This window comes from Martes martes (assembly GCF_963455335.1).
Source record: "Martes martes genome assembly, chromosome: 7".
NCBI lineage: Eukaryota > Metazoa > Chordata > Mammalia > Carnivora > Mustelidae > Martes > Martes martes.
The window spans coordinates 82764713-82789875 of record NC_137894.1 but is presented as its reverse complement, the minus strand read 5'-3'; the positions used below and the strand labels follow the sequence as shown (position 1 = coordinate 82789875).

At 40.4% G+C, this 25163-nt stretch overlaps 1 protein-coding gene across 1 annotated transcript; it reads left to right on the top strand.

Moving 5' to 3' along the window:
• Window positions 1–783: 783 nt before the first annotated feature.
• Window positions 784–23720, top strand: EAPP (E2F associated phosphoprotein). The gene is made up of 6 exons (XM_080808226.1): window positions 784–1385; window positions 6704–6885; window positions 8143–8238; window positions 9761–9878; window positions 15035–15148; window positions 23090–23720. Exons 1-6 carry the CDS (start codon window positions 1312–1314, stop codon window positions 23364–23366), a joined length of 861 nt encoding a protein of 286 aa, XP_080664352.1. The 5' UTR covers window positions 784–1311; the 3' UTR covers window positions 23367–23720.
• Window positions 23721–25163: the final 1443 nt, after the last annotated feature.

Below are 25163 nucleotides of genomic sequence, written 5' to 3'. Positions count from 1 at the left end.
GCAGAGGGAGAGGGAGAATTGGGCTCTCCACTGAGCAGGGAGCCTGACAAGGGGCTCCATCCCAGGACTCTGGGATCATGACCTAAGATAAAAGCAGATGCTTAACTGAGCCACCCAAATGCCCCAAACTATTAGCACTTTTTAGGAAGGAAACTGTCCAGACCAAAGCTGTGTTGGAAAGGGTTACTCTGCCAGTAGAGAGTGGCGCAGACTGGAAAGGGAACAAAAGTAAACGAGGCTGTCAATTAGGAGCCTACATCAGTAGTCAAGGTGAAGGGTGAGATGGGATTTTCATGAGAGCGGTTACTAATCGATCCATAGGGCTTTGGGAATTGAGGGCTCACGGAGGGGTTGAGGAAGGAGTCAACCAAAATTCAAGCCTATAGTAGTTGTAAGGATGGAAAAAGTGACATGAGCAGCAATCAAAGGTCAAAATAGCTGCTGGCTAAGGTATAGAAATGGGGTGGAAGATGCTGAGTTGGGTTTGGACTATGTTGATTTGAATTGCCAGTGGTACCACGGTGAAGATTATCTACCCAGGCAACTGGAAATCCATTATAGTACCCGAGGAGAGTGCAAGGACCAAATAAAATGGGTAGTTATCTGAACCGGATCATGAAGAGGGAGCTCGAGAAGAGGCCAATACAGAAACAGGGCAGCAAACAGTTTCACAATCAAGAGGCCTCATCTCAAGTTATCACCTATGTCATCTCAAGTATTGAGCGGAATTGGACAAGGGCCAATCAAAGGTTGGGACTGAGAAGAGGCCAAGAACAGGTAATTAGGAATTAACTGGTGACAGCCTAGCACTTCTCGGTAGACAGTCGGGCTGACGTCAGATGGAGGAGCGAATAGTGGTGAAGGTGAGAGAGCCGCGCGGTAAAAAAAAGAAAGCAGAAGGGCTTGAGGCTTGAAGGTTGGAGGGACATTAGGTGTTAGCGTCTGGGGACCTACTGGCCCAGATTTCAGGCTGCATGTCCCTCAGCATCTAGATTTCTGCTTCTTCATGTCACGAGGTGAGAGACTGCACATAGAGCGCTCAGCTCAGAATGCCACTTGGGAGACTGCTGATTCCTAGATTCTGTAATTAGGCAGCGTTTCCAAGTAAGCAGAAGACCCACAAGGCTGCGGCGAGACGCCGGGACTCATCCCCTCCCCCGGCCCCCTCACTGGCACGATCTGCGCAGGCGCGCAGGGAGGGCGCGGAAGTGTGGGCGGAAGTGGAGTGGCGGACGCTTTAGCTGGGGCACCTGCGGAGTAAACAGATGCTGTGCGGCGCCTGGTAGTCGGTGCCCGAGGGTGCAGGCCACCATGAACCGGCTCCAGGAGGACTACGACCCCTACGCAGTAGAAGAGCCTAGCGACGAAGAACCCGCTTTGAGCAGGTGGGCCCCTGCCCCGTCCCGGCTTCCGAGGCTTCGGGCCGAGGACAGGCTTTAGCTTCCTCCAGTCGCTGCGCCTGCCAGGCCCTTGCGGACCCTCGGCCCAGCGACTCGGGCGCCTGTCGCGTCCCGCTGTTGCCTGTGGGACGCCAAGTGGGGTTCTGGTGAGGTTGCGCAGCCACGAGGGAGGCGGGGCGGACACCGGCGCGGGGAACGGGAATATTCTGGAATTACGCGTAAGTCTTCAAAAGCCTTGGGATCGAATCCTGCCTCTGCAGCTTACTAGCACAGTGAGGGGAAGCAAGTCACTTACTCTCGTTTTTCTCATCTACAAAAAGGGATAACAGCTGCATCTTAAGTATGTTGTGAGACTAATGGGACTTAATGTGAAGTGGCCATCTCGAAAACTAAACTGTCATAAACAGAAATAAGGGAATACTCAGCTTTTTTTTTTTTTTTAAAGATTTTATTTATTTATTTGACAGAGAGAGAGAGCGCGCGCGCGAGAGCGCGAGCGCGAGCACAGTAGGGATCAATAGGCAGAGAGGGGGAGAAGCTGGCTAGCCTAGCAGGGAGCTCTCTGTGGGGCTGGATCCCAGAACCCTGGGATTACGATGTCATCCGAAGGCAGACGCTTAAGGACTGAGCCACTCAGGCGTCCGGTCAGCAGACTTTTTTTTGAGCATTTTTGTACGCTTGTTTAGGGCTACAGTTTTCTACAGGCTCTCAGTATAGTAGGGGAAATAAGATACGTATTCGGAACATAAATATCTTGGAAAAAAGTATGTTATCTCAGGACGGTATTGTAGAAAAGGAGGACCTGAGATAGACACAGATGAAGTTCTGGAGAGATTTCCAGGAAGGAGGGTTTCAGTTTACCTGGGGGAAACTTGGAGTTATGCTGGCAAGAGATTTCCTAGCACGTTTATTTATTTATTTATTTATTTTTAAAGATGGCAGCAGATCCTGTCCATAAACTCTAAAACATTCTGTCCCAACTAAGCTTTCTGTGAAACTGCCCTTCCTCCAATCCTAATGTTTCCTCCTATTATCCTGGGGAGGGGTTGTAGGCTTGGGAGATTGGACTGCTGTGAAGAGTCTCTTGTGGGGAGTGAGGATGGATTCCAAGATTTCCTGCGAGTTTCAGATAGTGGGTCTGGTCTGTGAAAGGAGATTATCAATTAGTAGGCCTCAGTTAGTTTCATTGAAATAAGTTTCATTGAAATAAGCAGTATTTCCTGGACTTGAGTTACTCAGCCATTACCATCTCCATATTCACCTGTATTACAACTTATTTAATATTTTTCTTTAAGATTTTTGTAGCTAAATTTCTTTTCTTCTTTTGGGGGGGGGTCGGGTGGGGGTTAAGTTTCTTTAAAGAAGCTCTGTAATCCTGTGACAGTTGCCACTGGTAAGGTAACTGTAAGAATAAATACTATGAAATGGAACAGTGTTATTAGACAGTATTGCCTGCTCAAGGCTCTGAGTCCGGTGCTTGTTGTCTTAAAAAAGGGGAGATTGGAGAGATTCGGGAGGTTTCTGTCAGGATTTGATTTTACCCTACTTATAAGCTAGTATTTTATAGTCTTAACTGTTTCATGGAACCTGGCAGAAAATAAGAAACTCTTGGGTCAGAGACTACTCAGAGCAGGCAGAACAAGCATTACGATCGAGTTGGTTGCTCTTACTTCCCAACTCCTACAGAGGTTGCACGGAGAGGCCCAGGTGGATGCTACACATTCAGTGGGTTGCATCATGACTGAGGACCACTTGAGCTTGGGAATTCCACTTCTTTTACAGCAGTCAGTAAATAAGCCTGCTCTTTCTCCTGGAGAGAGACCTCGCTTTATCCTTCAAGGCCGCACACTGTAAAACATAACCCTGAGAAATGGCCTGGGAGGAGTGGTGAGAACTTTGCATTCTTGACACCCTCAGCAAGAATGTACCTGGCCCATACAGTGTTGCCTCAGCTAGCTGTGCTGACACTTCTCCTGAAATAGTCACAAGGGTTAGAGAAAATTTGTAATAAAAGTAACTCTCTTGTCTTGTGATTAATCTTTTTAAAAAATTAAACTTCATTTTGAGGTAGGTTCAGAGGTAGTTAAAAGAAATAGTATATAGAAAAAAAATCAGTGACTTATATACTTAAGATTTTTAAAAATTAATTAATTAATTAATTTGAGAGAGCATGAGAGACAGAGAGAGAGCATGAGAGGGGAGAGGGTCAGAGGGAGAAGCAGAGACTCCCTGCTAGGCGGGGAGCCTGATGTGGGACTTCATCCCAGGAGTCCAGGATAACGACCAGAGCTGAATGTAGTTGCTTAACCAACTGAGCCACCCACGCGCCCTTAATTGTTTGTTTATTTAAGATTTTATTTATTTATTTATTTTATTTATTTACTTGACAGAGATCACAGGCAGGCAGAGAGAGGTGTGGGGAGGCAGGCTCCCTGCCAAGCGGAGAGCCTGATGTGGGGCTCCATCCCAGGACCCCGAGATCACGACCGGAGCCGAAGGCAGAGGCTTAACCCACTGAGCCACCCAGGCGCCCCTAATTGTATATTTAAATGTAAGAACTTATGACAGCAAATTAATGCCACAAGAAAAGTTAAACAAAAAATAATACAGAGGGATTCTGTGTCTCTTCTACCCACTTTCCCTCAATGTTAACATTAGTAACTTTAGTATAATATTACAGCTGGTGAAATTTGACCATTAATATGGTCAAAATGTAGAACATTTCCATTACCACAAGGATCCCTCATTGCCAGCTTCCTGCCCCACCGTGCCCTACTTAAATGCTGGTAACCACCAATCTCTTATCCACTTCTATAATTTTGTCCTTTTTAAGAATATTATATAAATGGAATCATGCAGTATGTAACTTTTTGGAATTGGCTTTTTTAATTCAGCATAATTCTCTGGAGATGCATTCACATTGTTGTAGGTATCAGTAAATCATTCCTTTTTTATTGCTGACAACTATTTCACATTTTTTTTAAACCATTCCCTTATTGAAGGATGTCTAGTTTCTTGTTTTGACTCTTGTGAATAAAGCATCTGTACATTCATGTATAGGTTTTTGTGTGAACATAAGTTCTCATTTCTCTGGGATAAATGCCAAGGAATGTGATTGCCGGGTTGTATGGTGGTTGCATGTTTGGTTTTGTAAGAAACTGTCAAACTATTTTATTTTTTAAGATTTTATTTATTTATTTGACAGACACAATGAGGGAGGGAACACAAGCAGGGAATGCAGGAGAGGGAGCAGCAGGCTTCCCGCTGAGCAGGGAACCCGATGTGGGCTCGATCCCAGGATCCTGGGATCATGACCTGAGCTGAAGGCAGACGCTTAACCACTGAACCATCCAGCCGCCCCTGTCAAGCTATTTTCCATAGTATTTGTATCATTTTAGAGTCCTATCACACAATGACTTCAAAGTTGTTTAGCAGCCTGTCTGTCCTGGTACTCCTTAAGATAATACATTGCACACTTTGGAAACACTGGACTATAGGATACATCAGAGTTTCTCAGCCTCAGTAGCGTTGACATCTTGCATCACATAAGCCTCTGTTGTGTTGTGGGAGGCTGTCCTGTACATTGTAGAATGTTTAGCAGTATCCCTGACCTCTACCCACTGGATGCCAGTAGTCCCTCCTCCCACCTCTTAGTTTTCACAGTCAAAAATGTCTAGCTATGCCATATATTCCCTGGAGGGCAAGATGCCCCCTAGTTGGAGACCAGTGGTGTAATTCAAGGGTGAGGGGTTAAGACTGGAAAGATAAATTTTTTAAAAAAGATTTTATTTATTTATTTGGCAGGGAGAGAGATTGCAAGAGAGGGAAAACAAGCAGGGGAAGCAGGAGAGGGAGAAGCAGGCTTCCTGCTGAGCAGGGATCCCAGTGCGGGTGGAAAGATAAGGTGAAACAAAATGGGGAAGGCTCTTTTGAGTGTTGTAGTTGAAGATTTGGCCATAGATGATTTCTTTTAGAATTGGGTAGTGATGTGATGACAGTTTTTTAGGACTAACATTTTGGCAGCAGGATTAAGGATAGAACGAAATAAAAGAGTTTGGAGGCTTGGAGATCCTTAGGATATGGGGAACAGACAGCGTTAAGAGGACCCAAATGAGTATAGTGGTAAAGGAGAAAGGGAGTATATGGTTCAGGATGAGAAGTGTTAGATGGGGAATTCTCTTATGAGTAGAGTCTGGTTAAGGACTCTATCATTAGCAGAATTGAATGGTGCAAGTTGCATTTTTCAGGTTTACGTTCTGCTGGAGGCTTAAAAGCATTGTCCTAGAAGAAGAACATAGAGAAACGAAAACCAGGGGTAGTCTGTAACTATTCATCAGACCACAAATAATTGAACATTATTTATGAACTATTGATTGTATTAGAAATATGTTAGGTGTTTCATTCATTTTGATAACATTTCATTTTTTTCTGGTATCTGGTTTATTTCTGTCATATTGCTATTAATGGGAAACCCAGGGGCAAAAGGCCAAGTAAATTGGCAGTAATTGCTCAGAAGAATTTGTAATATAATTTAACCTTCTTTTTATAGTTCTCTTTAGCCTTTAAAATTGTAACATCTAATTACTATCTGTTAACATTTTGTTTGGGTATATTAGCTGTATATTGGCTACATGTATTAAGTTTTAAGTACAAATAAGTTTTATTTTAGTATGTCAAAAACTCCTAGTTTTGTGAAGTAAACTTTTCATTGCTGATAGAGTTATGAACTGGTGCAATACTTTTGGAAAACAGTGTGATAATTCAAGAAGTTGGAAAGATGTTTTTATGTCTAATTCTAGACATTTATCCTAAGGAAATCAACAGAAACAAAATTACATATGCCCTACTGAGCTAATCATTGTAGTGTAATAGCAAAGAGAAATAAACATACAGCATCTATAAGAGGAAATGTTATGCAGACATTGGAAATATATTTGGAAATATGTGAAATGGTTGATCTTTTTTTTTTTAAGATTTTATTTATTTGAGGGAGGGTGCGCAGGCACACATGAGGGGGAGGAGCAAAAGGCAAGGGAGAAGCCGACTCCTGGCTGAGCAGGGAGCCTGCCGACCCTGAGATCACCCTGAGATCGTGACCTGAGTGGAAGGCAGGTGCTTAACTGACTGAGCCACCCAGGCACCCTGAGAAATGGTTGATCTTTAAATGAGAATAGCTGTATGTAATATAATACATAAATGCAACCTTGTAAAAACTTAAAATTGTTGGGCAGTGAGATGATGGAAGTTTTAGGTCATTTTAATTCTTTAGTATTCACATGCCTTATGATTTAAATGCAAACTAGTTCAGAAGATGAAGTGGATGTGCTTTTACATGGAACTCCTGACCAAAAACGAAAACTCATCAGAGAATGTCTTACTGGAGAAAGTGAATCATCTAGTGAAGATGAATTTGAAAAAGAAATGGAAGCCGAATTAAATTCTACCATAAAAACAATGAAGGACAAGTTATCCTCTCTGGAAACAGGTAAACTTTTAGTTAAATTTTCATATAGATAATTTTCTAAGCTCCGCAAGGGCAGGAACCTTATTTATGCTCTGTTGTGTCACACCGGCACTTTGAATAGGTGCTCAATAAATATTTATTGAGTGAATGAATAAATATGTTTGGCAAGTTGAGCATAGTTTTCTTTGATGACTAGTGAAGAATTTTCCTGTTGTTGAAATGACACTGTCTAGTATTGTTTACTTGTGTGATTTTCTTTTGTAATTTTTACTCTAGGATAAAAAAGACACAAGCTTATAGAGGTGTTTTTAGGGTTATATAGCACTGATATGGCAGAGTGAATGATAGGTCATCACAAATTCCTGTCTCATTTTAGTAAGTAATGAAACATACTTCATTTTGATGCTTTGTTTTTATGTAAAGTGTACCTGACCCCAAAACTGATTTGTGTCTCAGCTTTGGTTTCTATGTATTAACTGTTAGGAACTGAAAGCATATGTAATAGTAATAACAATAAGAGCAAAAGCAGATGTTAATTAAGAGGAGGAATTAGGGACACGGGCTTGTGAGGACACAAATATAGTTTGAGTCGTGGTGCTGGGCACAACTGAGGAGTGGAAAGTGTGTCCTTGAATCATGCCCCCTGCCTCTCTTTAGGGCTCTTATCCTCTTTCCCCTAAAGTCCCGTAGATGTTTATTTCCTGTTCTTTTTTTTTTTTTTTTTTTTTTTTTTTTTTTTTTTTTAAGATTTTATTTATTTATTTGACAGACAGAGATCACAAGTAGGCAGAGAGGCAGGAAGAGAGAGGGGGAAGCAGGCTTCCTGCTGAGCAGAGAGCCCGATGCGGGGCTTGATCCCAGGACCCTGGGATCATGACCCGAGCCGAAGGCAGCAGCTTTAACCCACTGAGCCACCCAGGTGCCCCTATTTCCTGTTCTTAACAGTGTACCGCATGGCTGAAAGGTAGAGATATGTATGGTGGCAACCTGGAAATAGGCTATTTTGTAATTCAATAAAATCTAATTCAAGATTTGTAAGAAAGGTGAGAGAAAAATTTTCTCATGATTTGGAACACTTCATTACATTGTAACAATTATAGTTCTCTGTAATTGCATAGGGCATAGAAATTCAGTAAGTTATTGATGTGAAAGTATTTTTTCATCCAAATGAGATTGGGAAACAGTTGATAGTTACTTTGAGGTGATGGAAGAGTAAGTTGAGTTTTTTTCTTGTCAGTTATATATGGTTTGGTCTGTAAACTGCCCTTATGTAAATAGGGTCTTCCTCGGGAACTGGAAAAGTTGGAACAGCTCTGACAAAGTACTATGATGATATATATTTTGATTCTGATTCTGAGGATGAAGACAAAACAGGTAAGTAGCATGTTTACCAGGTTTAGAGGTTATATTTTATGGAAAAAAAGGTTTACCTAACAATTACTGGATATTAGAATTTCCCTCCGAGTTTTATCTTTTAAGAAATTCTAGGCTGTTGATGTGAAAACAAAAGCAGGAATTGATAAATAAGAACAGATGGGAATGCACATACGAGGACATGGGACTGGCAGGGGTGCTGCATGGGTACTGCATGGGCATATTGGAGGGAAGGGAGAGTGTGTCCCAGCTCAGTCCTAACATCTTCAGGGCTCTTAGCCCCCTTCTTAAGGTTCCTTAGTACAGCAACATTTGCTTTCACACCTGCAAATAGTTAATAATATTATTTTTACAGAAAATATAGGAATTTATATATACTTTATATTTTGCAGAAATTTTCCTAACTCATTGCTTTTTTATCGGCTTCTCTGTTCTCTGGAATTGATTTTGTATAAAATCTGAGCAAAGGTAAACATAGTAAGAGTTAAAACTGATTTAATTATATCAGTAATTATGCTGAAATGCACAAGTAACACATTTATAGGGTAAAGAAACAATTAGACGCTCAACTGACTGTGCCACTCAGGCACTCCAAGAAACAATTTTATATTTTTATATATTATTACCTAAATATTAACCTATTTAAGTAAATTTTAGAAGTCTAGTGCATGTAGATAACCATAGTGTGTTTTCACTTTTTTTTTTTTTTTTTGGTTTTCACTTTTTAAAAAAAAGATTTTCTTTATTTATTTTGAGAGAGAGAGACTGTGTGCACACATGCCTGCTTATGTGAGTCAGGGGAGGGGCAGAGGGAGAGGGAAAAATCTCAAGCAGGCTCACCCTGAGCATGGAGCCTGACATGGGGCTTGATCTCATGACCCTGAGATCATGATGCAAGCTGAAATCAAGAGTTGGATGCTTAACTGACTGAGCCACCCAGGTGCCCCTGTTTTTTTTTTTTTTTTAAGATTTTACTTCTTTATTTGTCAGAGAGAGAGTGAGAGAGTGCATGCACAAGCGGGGGAAAGGCAGGCAGAGGGAGAAGCAGACTCCTCACTGAGCAAGGAGCCCCATGTGGGACTCAGTCCTGGGACCCTGGGATCATGACTTGAGCTGAAGGCGGACCCTTAACTGACTGAGCTACCCATGTACCCTGAAATATTTTTATTCTGATTTCAGTAGCATTTTATATATGGGAACTTGTTGAGAATTCATAACATCAGGAAGTTTTTGATCTTGGTTTACTTTAGTCTTTTTGAGACTGAATTCTCATTATTTGAGTACAGTTCTTGAGATAACAGTATGTTTTTAGTGAAGAAACAATTTTTTCCTCCTCTGTCATCTTCATTTTAATGCCTTATTAATTGGACAAGAAATTTATTTGGAGGAATAGTTAAAAAATTTTTTTTGGGGAAAATACACATAGAAAAAAAAATGTAGCTGAAGATTCTATGTTCTGTATTAAAGAAGTGTGTGCTTCAGACATGATACCTAGCCATATCCTTAACATTTTCAAAATTAGCACAGGTGACCAAGAAGAAGAAGAAAAAGCGACACAGGATTCCAACAAATGATGAGTTACTATATGATCCTGAAAAAGATAACAGAGATCAGGCCTGGGTTGATGCACAGAGAAGAGGGTAAGAACTTAACTTTAATATTTAGAATCTTTAGAGAAAAATGATTAAGAGATGATTTTTACTACATTCACATTTTTAAAAAAAGATTTTATTTAGGGGCACCTGGGTGGCTCAGTGGGTTAAATCCTCTGCCTTCGGCTTGGGTCATGATCCCAGAGTCCTGGGATTGAGCCCTGAGTCGGGCTCTCTGCTCAGCGGGGAGCCTGCTTCCTCCGCTCTCTCTGCCTGCTTCTCTGCCTACTTGTGATCTCTGTCTGTCAAGTAGATGGATGGAATCTTCAAAAAAAAAAAAAAAGATTTTGTTTATTTGTCAGAGAGAGAGAGGGGGAGAGCACAAGCAGAGGGAGTGGCAGGCAGAGGGAGAAGCAGGCTCCCGCTGAGCAGGGAACCTGATGTGGGACTCAGTCCCAGGACCCTGGGATCATGAACTGAGCCAAAGGCAGACATTTAACCGACTGAGCCACCCGGGCATCTCTGTGTTCACATTTTGAATTTATGTGTATTGTGTTCATGCAGACATACGTTAAAGAATTTTGGAAGAAAACTGTTGAATTATTTATTTTGAAAATTACCAGCAGATTTCACCCAGATGACTTACTTGTTTTTAAAAATTTTTCTAAAAGATTTATTGATTTATTTGACAGAGAGAGAACGAGAGAGAGAATAAGTTTGGTGGCAAGGGGCAGGAGATGGGGAGTCTTTTAAAAAAATACTTACTGATTTGACAGAAAGAGAGAGCACAAGCAGGGGGAGCAGCAGAAGGAGAGAGACAGGCAGGGCTCCAGGCTGAGCAGGGAGCCTGATGTGGGGCTCGATTCCAGGACCCTGGGATCATGACCTGAGCTGAGGGTAGATGCTTAACTGACTGAGCCACCCAGGTGCCCTGGGGAGAGAGTCTTAAGCAGACTCTGCTCTGAGAATGGAGCCTGACTTGGGGCGCGATCACTTGAGTCTGAGATTACAACTTGAGCTGAAACCAAGTGTCAGATGCTTAACTGGCTGTGCCATTCAGGCACCTGTTAGGTAATTTATTTTTGAAAAACTGTTGTTGAATTCAAACTGCTGTAGTCAGTCTTTTTTTTTTTTTTTTTTAAAGATTTTATTTATTTATTTATTTGAGGGAGAATGAGTGAGAGAGAGCATGAGAGAGGAGAAGGTCAGAGGGAGAAGCAGACTCCCCAAGGAGCTGGGAGCCCGATGCGGGACTCGATCCTGGAAGTCCGGGATCATGACCTGAGCCGAAGGCAGTTGCTCAACCAACTGAGCCACCCAGGCGCCCCTGTAGTCAGTCTTTCCATTGAAGAAATAATGCTGACTTTTCTCAAATAGACATAATTTCAGATTATTTGGAGATTAAACATTTATGTGGATGAAGAATGGATGTTACATTTTACACCTGAATTGTTCTTTTTAATTATTTACAGATTCGATTTTTAAAAGATTTTATTTATTTATTAGAGTGACCATGAGCTGGGGGGGCAGGGAGTGGCAGAGGGAGAGGGAGAAGCAGACTCCCCGCTGTGTGGGGAACTTGACATGGGACTCCATCCTAGGATCCTGGGATCATGACCTGAGCTGAAGGCAGATGCTTAACGACTGAGCCACTCAGGTGCCCCACAAATTTTTTTTAAAATTGAGGAGACATTCACATAATATAAAATTAATCATTTAATTTATTTAAAGATTTTATTTATTTGACAGACAGAGATCACAAGCAGGCAGAGAGGCAGGCAGAGAGAGAGAGGAGGAAGCAGGCTTCCCGCTGAGCAGAGAGCCTGATGCGGGGCTCGATCCTAGAACCCTGGGATCATGACCTGAGCCGAAGGCAGAGGCTTTAACCCACTGAGCCACCCAGGCACCCCCATTTAATTTATTTAAAATTAATCATTTTAAAGTGAACAATCCAGTGGCATTTAGTATAGTCACAGTGTTAGGCAACTACTACCTCTATTTTTCAAACCATTTTCATCATCCCAAGAGGAAATGGCCATACTTGTTTTCCAGTTCGAGTTTATGAAGGCTAATTTGTCATACAACTAAAAGCTAGGCAGTATACTGCTGTTACCCAGTGCTTGCCTCACCTGGCTGTGCTTCAGAATCACCTGGGAAGAATTAAATGCAAACCCTGGAGTCCCATTCTAGGAAGGTTTGATTTAGCTAAGGTAATAGGGGCTGGGATGGTAAACTCTTGAAAACGGAGCAACAAAAGATAAATCAAGTATTTTTTTAAAAAAGATATTTTTTATTTGACAGAGATTTATTTATTTGTTTGACAGAGATTTATTTATTTGTTTGACAGAGATCACAAGTAGGCAGAGAGCAGGCAGAGAGAGAGGGGAAATAGGCTCCTTGCCAAGCCCCTGTGGGGCTTGATCCCAGACCCTGAGATCATGACCTGAGCCGAAGGCAGAGGCTTAACCCACTGAGCCACCCAGGTTACCCATAAATCAAGTATATTTAAGTCCAGAGAGAGTTTGATGTTGTTGGGTGTTTGTACCTTACCTTTTAACCTCCAGTCTTCCACTTTGTTCTTTGTTATTTTTCCTTCTTTCCTTCTCAGGAGTTTTACCCATGTACCACTTCCTCCAACTGCCCCTTGTATTTATTAAATAAATACGTTTTGATTACCCCCAGTGCAAAATGAACATTTTGAGTGCCATGATTGATACTGAGATAGTTAAAGAAATTAAAGTGTAGCTCTTGATTCTGGTCAGTGAGGTAAGATGGAATGTATTTTCATCGTTCTATAATCTTAAATCAACTGAACCACCCAGGCACCTGTCATCGTTCTATAATCTTTAAAAAAATTTTTTTAAAAAGTGAACTCTGTCGCCAACATGGGGCTTGAACTCAAGACCCCAAGATCGAGAGTCAGATATTCTACCATCTGAGTCAGCCAGGCGCCCCTTTTGTTATATATATATATCTTGAGAAGAATTAACATTTTATTGGTTTATTCACATTTCTGCATCAAGTGGTAGTTGCCTTTTAAGATTACAACTTAAAATAATGAGTTAACTATGTTTTCAGTGTCACAGAGGCAGTCTTGTTCACTGTTATATCCCAGACATCTTACACTTTGTGTTAAATGGGCACTCATTAAGTATCTGTTGAATGAATATGTTACTTTCTTAGGTTTGGGTTTTGAAATCTGCTAAGCATTGGAGGGATATAACAACAGTTATAAATAAGTACCACATGTTTTCAGTATTTTTTCCCAGAGACATTTGAAGAGTTTGGGAAGTAATGTCAAATAATTTATCTTTTGTTGTTTGGTTTTTGGGCGTTTACCATAACTCCCTTTTCAGAAACATATGCTTTTATACATTAGTACCTTCATAAGTAGGTTCGTGTTATACTTTTGCAGTCAGCAAATGTTCACTGAACAGTGACTATGTACCAGATACTGTTCTAGATTCTTGAAATACAACAAAGAATAAAATGGACAAAAATCTTAAAGCACTTAGAGCTTACGCGCTTGCTTTTAAAATGTAGCTTTGCTAGGTTTTTCAGATTAATAGACTTTATTTATTTAGATTTATTTTTTTATTTATTTGAGAGAGAAAACGCAGATGGGGGAGGGACAGAGAGAGAGAATCTCACGCGGCTCCCTGCTGAGTGTGGAGCCTGATGCTGCGTCAGTCCCACCACTCCCCGAGAGGTCATGACACAAGTCGAAACCGGAAGTTGGAGTCTGAACTGATGCAGCCACTCAGGCACCCCAAGGGACTTTATTTTTTAGAACAGTTTTAGATTTACAGAAAAATTGAACCAATAATACAGAGTTCCTGTATACCCTCCCATAATAACACACACACACACACACACACACACAGAGTTTCACCTATTACTAACATGTTACATTAATATGCACTTTTGTCACAAATAATGAACCAGTATTTATATATCATTATAAACCAAGGTCCATACTTTATTCAGATTTTCTTAGTTACCTACTACGTATTTTCGATTGCAAGAGCCCATCCAGGATACCAGGTACTTACAGTTGTCATGTCTTTCTAGGCTCTTCTTGCTATTGCAACAGTTTTTCAGACTTTCCTTGGTTTTGATGACCTTAACAGTTTTTAGGAGTAGTGGTCAGGTATATTGTAGGAGGCCACTCTATTGGAGTGTGTGATGTTTTTCATAGAGTAGACTGGGATTATGGGTTTTGGTGAGGAAGACCACAGAGACAAAGTGCCATTTTCATCACATTGTAATGAAGGGCACATACTGTCAACACGATTCATGATTGTTAATGTTGATCTTGGTCACCTTGGTGAGGAACTGTTTGTCAGGTTTCCTCCTGTAAAGTTAATTCTCCACCCCTCCTTTGCATACTGTACTTTGGGAAGGAAGTCACTATGTGCAGCCCAGACTTGAGGAGTGGGGAGTTATGCTCCACTTCCTTGAGGGGAGAATATCTTCATAAATTATTCTTTCATATGGGAGATTTGTCTGTTCTTCATCCTTCCCTTCATTCGTTCGTTCATTCATTCATTCATATCAGTATAGACTCAGGGGTATTTATTTATACTTTGGGTTATAATCCAATATTGCTTTATTTTGTTCTAATTGTTTCAGCTTTGGCCATTGGGAACTCTTTCAGCTGGCTTTTGTGACCCCTTGACATACCTGCTTCATTGTTTTTGAGCACTTCCTTACTTTCTGGCAGTACAGGAAGCTCCAGGTTCATCTTGTATGCCTGTTCCTAGAATCAGCCATTTCTCTCAGGAGTACTAGTTTCTTTTATTGGAGAGTGGCATTAGACATCAAGATCTTGAGGGCACCTGGCTAGCTCATTTGGTAGAGCATGTGACTTTTTTTTTTTTTTTTAAGGTGGGGGGCAGAAGTGGGGAAGTGCAGAAGCAGAGGGGGAGAGAGAATCTTAAGCAGGCTCCATGCCCAGAGTGGAGGCTGACATGGGGCTCAGTCTCATAACCCTGAGGTCATGACCTGAGCTGAAATCAGGAGTTCAACATTTGACCCACTGAGCTACCCAGGCACCCCAGAGCATGTGACTCTTAATCTTGGGGTTGTGAGTTCAAGCCCCATGTTGGGCGTGGAGCCCCTTAGAAAAAAAGAATCAGGATCTGGTTTTAATGTATGTGTGTCTCTCCCGCTATCCCCATCAACCTTTTCGTTTTCTGTTGTAGCTACCATGGTTTTGGAATACAGAGGCCACATCAACAACAGCAGCCTGTTCCAAATAGTGATGCTGTCTTGAATTGCCCTGCCTGCATGACCACACTATGTCTTGATTGCCAAAGGTAATGAATAAAGGGTGACCACATGCACACACAAAACGAAAAAAAATTTGGTGGTCTTTGTTTAAATCAGAAATAGACTTTTGAGGTATATACTTAATAATTTTTTTTTTTTAAAGATTTTATTTATTTGATAGAGAGCACAAGCAGGGGGAGTGGGAGAGGGAGAGGGAGAAGCAGGCTCCCCTCTGAGCAGGGAGCCCAGTGCGGGACTCAATCCCATGACTCTGGGATCATGACCTGAACTGAAGGCAGACATTTAACTGACTGAGCTATCCAGGCACCCCTATACTTAGGAATTCTGATAAAGTTCTGTCCTCACATATCCTTGCTGCTACATGATTAATCTTTATATAAATAATTTTGGTTACATGTATTTCTATTGTAAGTAGTTTTTCTAATAAAGCACTGATCAGTGCTGACAAGGATTCAGTGAAACTGCATGTATGTTATAGAATGACATAATCTGTCAAAGACACTCTTTTCAAAAAAATTGTGATAAAATACATATAACATTTATCATTTTAACCATTAAAAATTTTTCATTAAAGAGTACATCATTTGGATATTCAGTTTATTGTCAACTAGACCATTTAAAAATTTAGACTCTCTTCCTAGCTTTATTGAGATGTAATTGACATATAATATTGTTTATATGTTAGTTTCAAGTGTACAACATGATGATTTGATATACACATGTATTGCAAAACAGTTACCACAGTAAGGTAAGTTAACACATCCATCACCTCACATCTATACCTTTTTTATGTGTGTGTTGAGAACTTTTAAGATCTGCTTTCTTAGCAACTTTCAAGTATGTAGTTCAACATTGTTAACTACATGCTGTTTATTACATCCCCAGACCTTCCTCATCTTATAACTGGAAGTTTGTACCATTTGACTGTTTTCATTCATCCACCCTTCCCCCACCAACCACCAATCTACTCTGTTTTTATGAGTTCATTTTGTTTGGATTCACATGTAAGTGAGATCAGTAATTTTTTGTCTCTGTCTGACTTACTTCATTTAGTGTAATGCCCTTAAGCTCATCCATGTTTTCACAAATGGCAGAATTTCCTTCTTCTTCTTCTTTTTTTTTTTTTTTATATTTTTATTTATTTATTTGACAGAGAGACAGAGATCACAAGTAGGCAGAGAGGCAGGCAGAGAGAGAGGGGGAAGCAGGGTCCCTGATGAGCAGAGAGCCCGATGCGGGGCTCGATCCCAGGACCCTGAGATCATGACCTGAGCCGAAGGCAGAGGTTTAACCCACTGAGCCACCCAGGTGCCCCTTCTTTTTTTTTTTTTCATATTCTATTATATTTATACACCATGTTTTCTTTATCCATTCACCTATGTATGGACACTTAATTTGTTTCCATGTTTGGCTGTTATGAATAAAGCTGCAGTAGATATTGGGGGAGAAGACCACAGAGGTAAAGTGTTGTTTTCATTATATTATATCAAGGGCACAGACTGTCAACAACAAAAAAATCAACAGATTTATGACTGTTAATTTTGAACTTGATCACCTGGCTGAGGTGGGGGTGGAGATATCCCTTTGAGATAGTGATTTCATTTCCTTCAGACACATACCCAGAAGTGGGATTGCTTGATCATATGGTAGTTCTATTCTTAATATTTTTTTAAAGGTTTTATTTATTTGACAGAGAACATAGGTAGGCAGACAAGCAGGCAGAGGGAGAGGGCGCTGAGCGGGAGCCTGATGTGGGGCTTGATCCCAGGACCCCGGGATCATGACCTGAGCTGAAGGCAGCCACTTAACTGACTGAGCCACCCAGGTGACCCACTATTCTTAGTATTTTGAGGAGGTGCCATACTGTTTTCCAGAGTGACTATACCAATTCATATTCCCACCAGTAATGCAAAAGGGTTCACTTTTGTTTTCTCGTCTTTTCGATAATAGCCATTCTAACAGGTGTGAGGTGATAACCTCACTGTAGTTTTTGATTTACATTTTCCTGATGATTAATGATGATGAACACCTTTTCATGTACCTGTTGGCCATTTGTGTATCGTTTTTTAGAAAAACTGTCTGTTTTGGTTCTTTGCCAGTTTTTGCTTTACTTTTTGTTGAGTTGTATGAGTTTCTTGGATATTAACCCTTTGTCAGATACATAAATTTACAAATATTTTCTCCCATTCCATAGGTTGCCTTTTCCTTTTGTTGTTGATTTCTTTGCTATGCAGAAGCTTTTGAGCTTGATGTAGTCCCACTTGTTTATTTTTGCTTTTGTTGCTGTGCTTATCCAAAAAGTCATTGCCAAGACCCATGTTGAGCTTTTTCCCTATGTTTTCTTTGAGTAGTTTTATAATTTCAGGTCTCACATTTATGTTTTTAATCCATTTCAAGTTAATTTTAGTGAGTGGAGTAAGTCAGGGGTCCGGTTTCATTCTTTTGCATGTGAATATCTAATTTTCCCCAAATCATTAACTGAAGAGATGATCTTTCTGGCATTGCATATTTTTGGCTCCCTTGTCAAGTATTAGTTAACCATGTATGCATGAGTTCATTTTTGGGCTCTCTGTTCTGCTCCATTGGTGTGTGAGTCTGTTTTTATGCCCAAACTGTACTGTTTTGATTACTATAGCTTTGTAGTACAGTTTGAAATTGGGAAGTGTGATGTCTCCAACTTTGTTGTTATTTCTCAAGGTTGCTGTGGCTGTTTGGGGTCTTTTGTGATCCCATACAACTTTGAGGGTTTTTTCTATTTCTGTGAAAAATGCCATTGAAATTTTGATAAGATTGCATTGACTAAGATGGCTTTGGGTAGTGTGGGCATTTTAATAATGGTAATTCTTGGGGCGCCTGGGTGGCTCAGTGGGTTAAGCCTCTGCCTTCAGCTCAGGTCATGATCTCAGGGTCCTGGGATTGAGCCCTGCGTTGGGCTCTCTGCTCAGTGGGGAGCCTGCTTCTCCCTCTCTCTGCCTGCTGCTCTGCCTACTTGTGATCTCTCTCTCTCTGTCAAATAAATAAATCTTAAAAAAAATTATGGTAGTTCTCTGATGCATGCACATGGGATATCTTTCCATTTACTTGTATTTTCTTCAGTTTCTTTCATGAATGTTTTACAGTGTATAAATCTCTCACCTCCTTGGTTAAGTTTATTTCCAAGTATTTTATTATTTTGGATGGCATCATGAATGGGATTATTTTCTTAATTTCTTTTTCAGATAGTTTACTGTTAATGCACAGAAACATAGTAGGTTGGGGGGAGTAGTAGGAAAAAAAAAGAAACATAGTAGGTTTTTGTATATTGGTTTTGTATCCTGAAACTTTCCTGAGTTTCATATTTATTTTTTATTTTGTTATGTTATTTTTAAGATATTATTTATTTGAGAGAGTGAGAGAGCATAAGAGGGAGAGTGGCAGAGGGAGAGGAAGAAGGAGAAGCAGGCTTCCCACTGAGCAGGGAGCCCTGTGTAGGGCCCGATCCCAGGACCCTGCGATCATGACCTAAGCCGAAGGCAGACGTCCAACCAGCTGAGCCACCCAGGCACTCCTCATATTTATTTTAACATTTTTTTGGTGGCGTCTGTGATATTTTATGTTTAAAAGATTATGTTATCTGCAGACAGACAGTTGTACCTCTTTCTTTCCTATTTGGATACCTTTTATTTCATTTTCTTGCCTGATTGCCCTGGCTAGACTTAAAGGACAATGTTGAATAGGTGAGAGTGGTGAGAGGGGGTACTCTTTGTTCCCTGTTTTAACCATTTTAAATGTATGATTCAGTGACATTAACTACTTTCACAATATTGTGCGGCTATCCCCACAGTCCATTTCCAGAATTTTTTTTTTTTTGTCATTCCAGACAGAAACTCTGTACCCATTAGACAAAATTTCCCCATTCTCCACCCCTACCCACCCCAGCCTGTGGTAACCTCTATTCTGTTTTTCTTTCTGGATCATTCATTGCTCATGTATAGAAGTGAACAGATTTGTGTGTGTTGATTTTGTACCCTGCCGCTTTGCTGAATTAGTTTATCAGCTCTAGTAGTTTTTTGTGCAGTCTTCAGTTTCCTACATATAAGGTCATGTCATTGGGATGCCTGGGTGGCTCCCTTAGTTAAGCATCTGACTCTTGATTTCAGCCCAGGTCATGATCTTGGGGTATGGGCTTGAGCTGTGCATTGGGCTGTGGTGGGCATGGAGCCTGCTTGGGATTTTCTCTCTCCCTCTACCCTTCTTGTCTTCTCTTTCTCCCTCCCTCCCTCTGTCTCTCTCCCTTCCTGTCTCTGTCTCTCTCTCTCAAAAAAAAAAAAAATACACACACACACACACACATATATATATATTATATATTACATATATTACATATATAACCGAAACTAAGTGATACTGTGGGTGGTGGATTTGTTCTAGGTACTAATGAATAGTCAGATACAGTTCACCTTATTATAAGCTAGCTTGAGGTTTTTGATCATCTGCAACAATTAAATTTTGTGCTTTCCAAATGAACACTTACGCTTCTTGTATATAAATTGACAACCCAGAGCATACTTATGGAATGCAGAAAAAGTAAAATGTCTTTGTACTGCGGTTGTTTCTCTTCCAAATTAAACCGTGTTATTATAGAGTTGCTGTACTCAAAAGAAGTTGTTCCATAATGTAACAGATAGAAATCAGCCTTGGTAAAAACTGTGTTCCATGTTAATACAGGATTCTAGTCCAGTGGAGTATAAGTGAAATTTTTATAATCTTACTTGGAGAAGTACCAGCTTGCATAGTCTAAATTCTTTGTGGGTGGTGGTGGTGGTGGAGATCAACATTTGGAACTAATGAAAGTATACTTGAGTTTGCTGTGTTTAGCCAGATAGATATTTCTGTTGCATGAGGTTTAAGGGGAGAAAAAGCCAACTTATTAGGTGGGGAAAGAGGTAGGAAAATACTGAGTATATGAGGAGAACAAATGAAGCATTATCTATTCTGTAGACTGCTGGAGTAAAGCCAGGAGTGGACATTGAAAAGTTGGAAGCTCTTTAAGCTTTTATAAAACTGTAGCTTTTACTAAAATGGTGACAAGAATAGTGCCACTTTTTTTAAATTTAATTTTTTTAAGGATTTTATTTATTTATTTGACAGAGATCACAAGTAGGCAGAGAGGCAGGCAGAGGGGGAGGGGGAAGCAGGGCCCCCACTGAGCAGAGAGCCTGATGCAGGACTCGATCCCAGGACCCTGAGATCATGACCTGAGCTGAAGGCAGAGGCTTAACCCACTGAGCCACCCAGGCGCCCCTTTAATTTTTATTAATTAATTAATTAATTGACAGAGATCACAAGTAGGCAGAAAGGCAGGCAGAGAGAGAGGAAGGGAAGCAGGCTCCCTGCTGAGTAGAGAGCCTAGTGTGGGGGTCAATCCCAGGACCCTGGGATCATGACCTGAGCCCAAGGCAGATGCCTAACCGACTGAGCCACCCAGATGCCCTAAGAATGGCACCACTTGTAATGAGAGGAGGGCAGGATTTCAGGCCACAGTGTGAAAAAACAGTCAAAATTGTTTAAACATTAGCTTTCAAGTTTCCAATAACTTTTCTTGTCTTCCTAAGTTTGAAGAGCAAATTTTTTTTTGCAGAGATTAAAGTTACTTTTAAAGCAGTAGAAAAGAGGATATATTCATTCTTTAAACTATTCTCTATTAACAAGTTTTTCCTGTTCTTAAAATAACTCTTAACATTATTTTATTTTATTTTTTTAAATATTTTCAGAGAGATAGAGCACAAGTAGGCAGAGCGGCAGGCTGAGGGAGAGGGAGAAGCAGGCTCTCCACTGAGCAGGGAGCCCATTGCGGGGCCTGATCCCTGGACCCTGGGATCATGACCTGAGTCAAAGGTAGCTGCTTAACCGACTGAGCCACCCAGGCACCCCACTTAACATTTCTTTAAATTTCCCATTTTGTTCTCATGTTTTTATTTTGGTTATATTTCAGTAAGTTTTTTAATTTTAACTACATTCAGCAGGGAGCCTGCTCCCCCCTCCCACTCCCCACAGCCTGCCTTTCTGCCTACTTGTGATCTCTGTTGAAAAAATAGATCTTTTTTTTTTTTTTTAAAGATTTTATTTATTTATTTGACAGAGATCACAATTAGGCAGAGAGGCAGGAAGGGAAGTAGGCTCTCTGCTGAGCCGAGAGCCCAATACGGGGCTTGATCCCAGGACCCTGGGATCATGACCTGAGCCGAAGGCAGAGGCTTCAACCCACTGAGCCACCCAGGCACCCCGAAAAAATAAATCTTTAAAAAAATGTTAACTACATGGAGAGGTGAGAATATACAGTGGGGAAAAAAGATAGTCTCTTCAATAAATGATACTGGGAAAATTGGACCACTTTGTAACACCGTACACAAAAATAAATTAAGGACCTAAATGTGAAACCTGAACCATAAAACTTCTAGAAGAAAACAATAAGAAGTAATTTCTTTGCTATCAGCCATTTCCCCAGATTTGTTTCCTAAGGCAAGGAAAAAAATAGCAACATTTTTCCAGATACGTCTTCTAAGGCAAGGGAAATAAAAGCAAAAATAAACTGATGAGACTACACCAAAATAAAAATCTTTTGCACAGTGAAGGAAACCATCAACAAAATGAAAAGACAACTCATGGAATGGGAGAAGATATTTGCAAGTGATCTATTTGTTACAGGATTAATATCCAAAATATGTAAAGAACTGATACATCTCAACACTGAAAAACCCAAATAATCTGATTAAAATGGGCAGAGTACTGAATAGATGTTTTTCCGAAGTAGACTTACAATGTCCAACAGATAACATGAAAAGATGCTCAGCATCATTAATCATCAGGGAAATGCACTTAAAACCACAGTGAGATACCATCTTACACTTGTCATGATGGCTAGAATCAAAAAGACAAATAAAAAGTGTTGGTCAGGATGTGGAGAAAAGGAAACCCTCGTGTACTGTTGGTGGGAATGTAAATCGGTGCAGTTATGGTAGAAAACAGCATGGAAATTCCTAAAAAAAAAATTAAAAATAGAAATAACCAGTGATGCAGTCATTCCAGTATGGAGTATTTATCCAGAAAGTGAAAACTGAAATTAAAAAAGATATATGCACCCTTGTGTGTATTGTAGTATTTACAATAGCCAAGGTATGAAAATAACCTAAGTGTGCTTTGATTGATGAATAAAGAGACTGTGGTATATGCACACAGTGGAATATTACTCAGCCATAAAAAGGATGAGGGTCTTGCCTTTTGTGACAACATGGATAGACCTAAACGGTATTATGCGAAGTGAAATTAAGTCAGAGAAAGACAAATATTATATTATTTCACTTACATGTAGAATCTAAAGAGCAAAACAGATGAATAAACGATGAAAAGCAGAAACAGGGGCACCTGGGTGGCTCAGTGGCTTAAAGCCTCTGTCTTCGGCTCAGGTCATGATCCCAGGGTTCTGGGATCAAGCCCTGCATCGGGCTCTCTGCTTGGCTGGGAGCCTGCTTCCCTTCCCCTCTCTCTCTGCCTCCCTCTCTGCCTACTTCTATCTCTGTCTGTCAAATAAATAAATAAAATCTTAAAAAAAAAATTTTTTTTTAAAGAAAAGCAGAAACAGACCCTTAATTATAGAGAACAAACTGATGGTTGCCAGAGAGGAGCACAGTGGGGGATGGCCAGCATGAGTGAAGGGGAGTGGGAGATACAGGCTTCCAGGTGTGGAGTGAATAAGTCATGGGGATAAAATACAGTGATACTGTAATAGCATTGTATGTTGACAGATGGTAGCTGCACTGCTCTGTTGAGTGTAGTAGTGTGTAAACTTCTTGAATCACTGTATTGTACACCTGAAACCAATGTAACACTGTGTCAACTATACTTCAGTAAAATTTTTAAAAAATCTAAATGGATAACCTATTAAAATAGAACATAAATCCAAATTCTTCATTTCATTTTCCTCTTAGGCACGAATCCTACAAGACTCAGTATAGAGCAATGTTTGTGATGAATTGTTCTGTCAACAAAGAGGAGGTTCTAAGATACAAAATCCCAGAGAACAGGAAGAAAAGGCGAGGCCCTAAGAAGATGAAGTCCAGCCATGAGGTTGCTGCAGAGCCAGCAGAGGCACAAGCGGAAGAACTCTACCACCCAGTCATGTGCACCGAATGTTCCACTGAAGTGGCAGTCTATGACAAGGACGAAGTCTTTCATTTTTTCAATGTTTTAGCAAGTCATTCTTAAATAGCTAAGTTGGCATTTAATTGCCCAATACCGTATGTAAGGCAAATATGGACAGTTCTTTTCCTTCTGAGCGGTTATTTGAGGACACATTGTTTATCTTTTTGAAAGAGAATGGTTGTCAGCCTTCATCTCTCCACCCCCTTAAAAATTTTTTTCCCCAGCTCTGATGGGACTCATTATTCATTCCCTTTTTGAGGGGCATTTGAAACTATGGGGCTTTTTATATATTAAAGCTCTTTAGAATTAAAATGTTCTGGAGTTATAAGTAATCTTTGTTTCAGTGTTATTTTTATTTTTTATTTTGGTTGTACTTGTGGTGTGATTAAACTAGAAACTATTTCCTGGCTTCTGTCTATATTGTTTTTGCTAAGAAGTATCTTTATTTACTTTCTACCTTATAGTATGGAGTGACAGTATTTAGTAACTGTTACAATTACATGGAGTTAATATTGCCAGGTGTTTTGAGTACTTACTATAGGTCTTTCCCTAAAAGGATTGTGTAGTAACGGTATTCTAAATGTAGTGAATTAACACAGTAAATAGAAATTCCTGGTGAGGAAAAGCAACCTCACCCTCTACCCTTAGACTTAAAAATCCTTTTGCTGCCTCTTGCATCCCCATTTGTTCTGGAACTTCTGTTTCCAGCAACCAGTGTGTTGTTTTTCCTTTCTTTCTTCTTTGTATTAATAGTATAAAAATCATTAGTGACAGCTTGGAGGAAATTGTATCATAGGCATTGGTGCTTTTGAAAAGAATGAACTGTTTCCAAAACATTAAGAAACTCAGGGTTCTGATATTCTAATAGAGATATGATAGAGTGGAGTAAAGTCAGGAAATATTTTTTTTAAAAGATTTTATTAGAGAGAGAGAGAATGAGTAGGGGAAGGAACAGAGGCAGAGGGAGAAGTAGACTCCCTGCTGAGCAAGGAGCCCAAAGTGAGACTCCCATCCTGGGACTCTGGGATCATGACCTGAGCCACTCCGGTGCCCAGGAAGTACCTTTTTTTTTTTTTTTTTTTTAAAGATTTTATTTATTTATCAGAGGGAGGGAATACAAGGAGGGGGAGGAGGAGAGTGGGAAGCCTGACAGGGGGTTCATCCTAGGACCTTGCGATCACGACCTGAGCCGAAGGCAGCGGCTTTAACCCACTGAGCCACCCAGGCGCCCCACGAAATACTATTTTTTAAAGATTTTATTTTTTAATTTTTGAAAGTAATCTCTAATGTGGGGCTGGAACTCATGACCTTGAGATCAAGAGTCATGTGCTCTACTGACTGAGCCAGCCAGGTGGCCCAGGAAATATGTTTTAATTCAGGTTCTCTAACACTAATCTTGGTCAAGTTTGTTCCTATGAGTCTCCATTTCCCCATCTATAAAGTGAAAAGATAGGACAAGGGCACTGATTCCTTACAGAGGTCAGGGCTCAGCAGAGCTTGAGGGGAACCTCTATACTCCCTCAGAATGATACATCTCCAGGAGGGAAGACATGTCCTTCCCACTGCCTTGCCTTCTGTGTTTTCTAAAAGCTGCACAGAAGGAGAGCTGGAACCAGTGATGGTGTGGTGTTCCTCTGAATTGGGTGGAGGCAGAAAAATTACAGATTTGCTTCTAGGGAATTTCCAGTATCTTAATAGCATATTTTATAATTTTTATAGTATGCTGATTTACTTATAAATGTTTTAATATATTGCCAGGTGATATGTTATGGAATACTACTACTAGTGTATTTTAACCTTGTTTTTGCCATATTACAACTTGGAAGATCTCTTTCCTACTTACTGTCATTGTGAACCCTA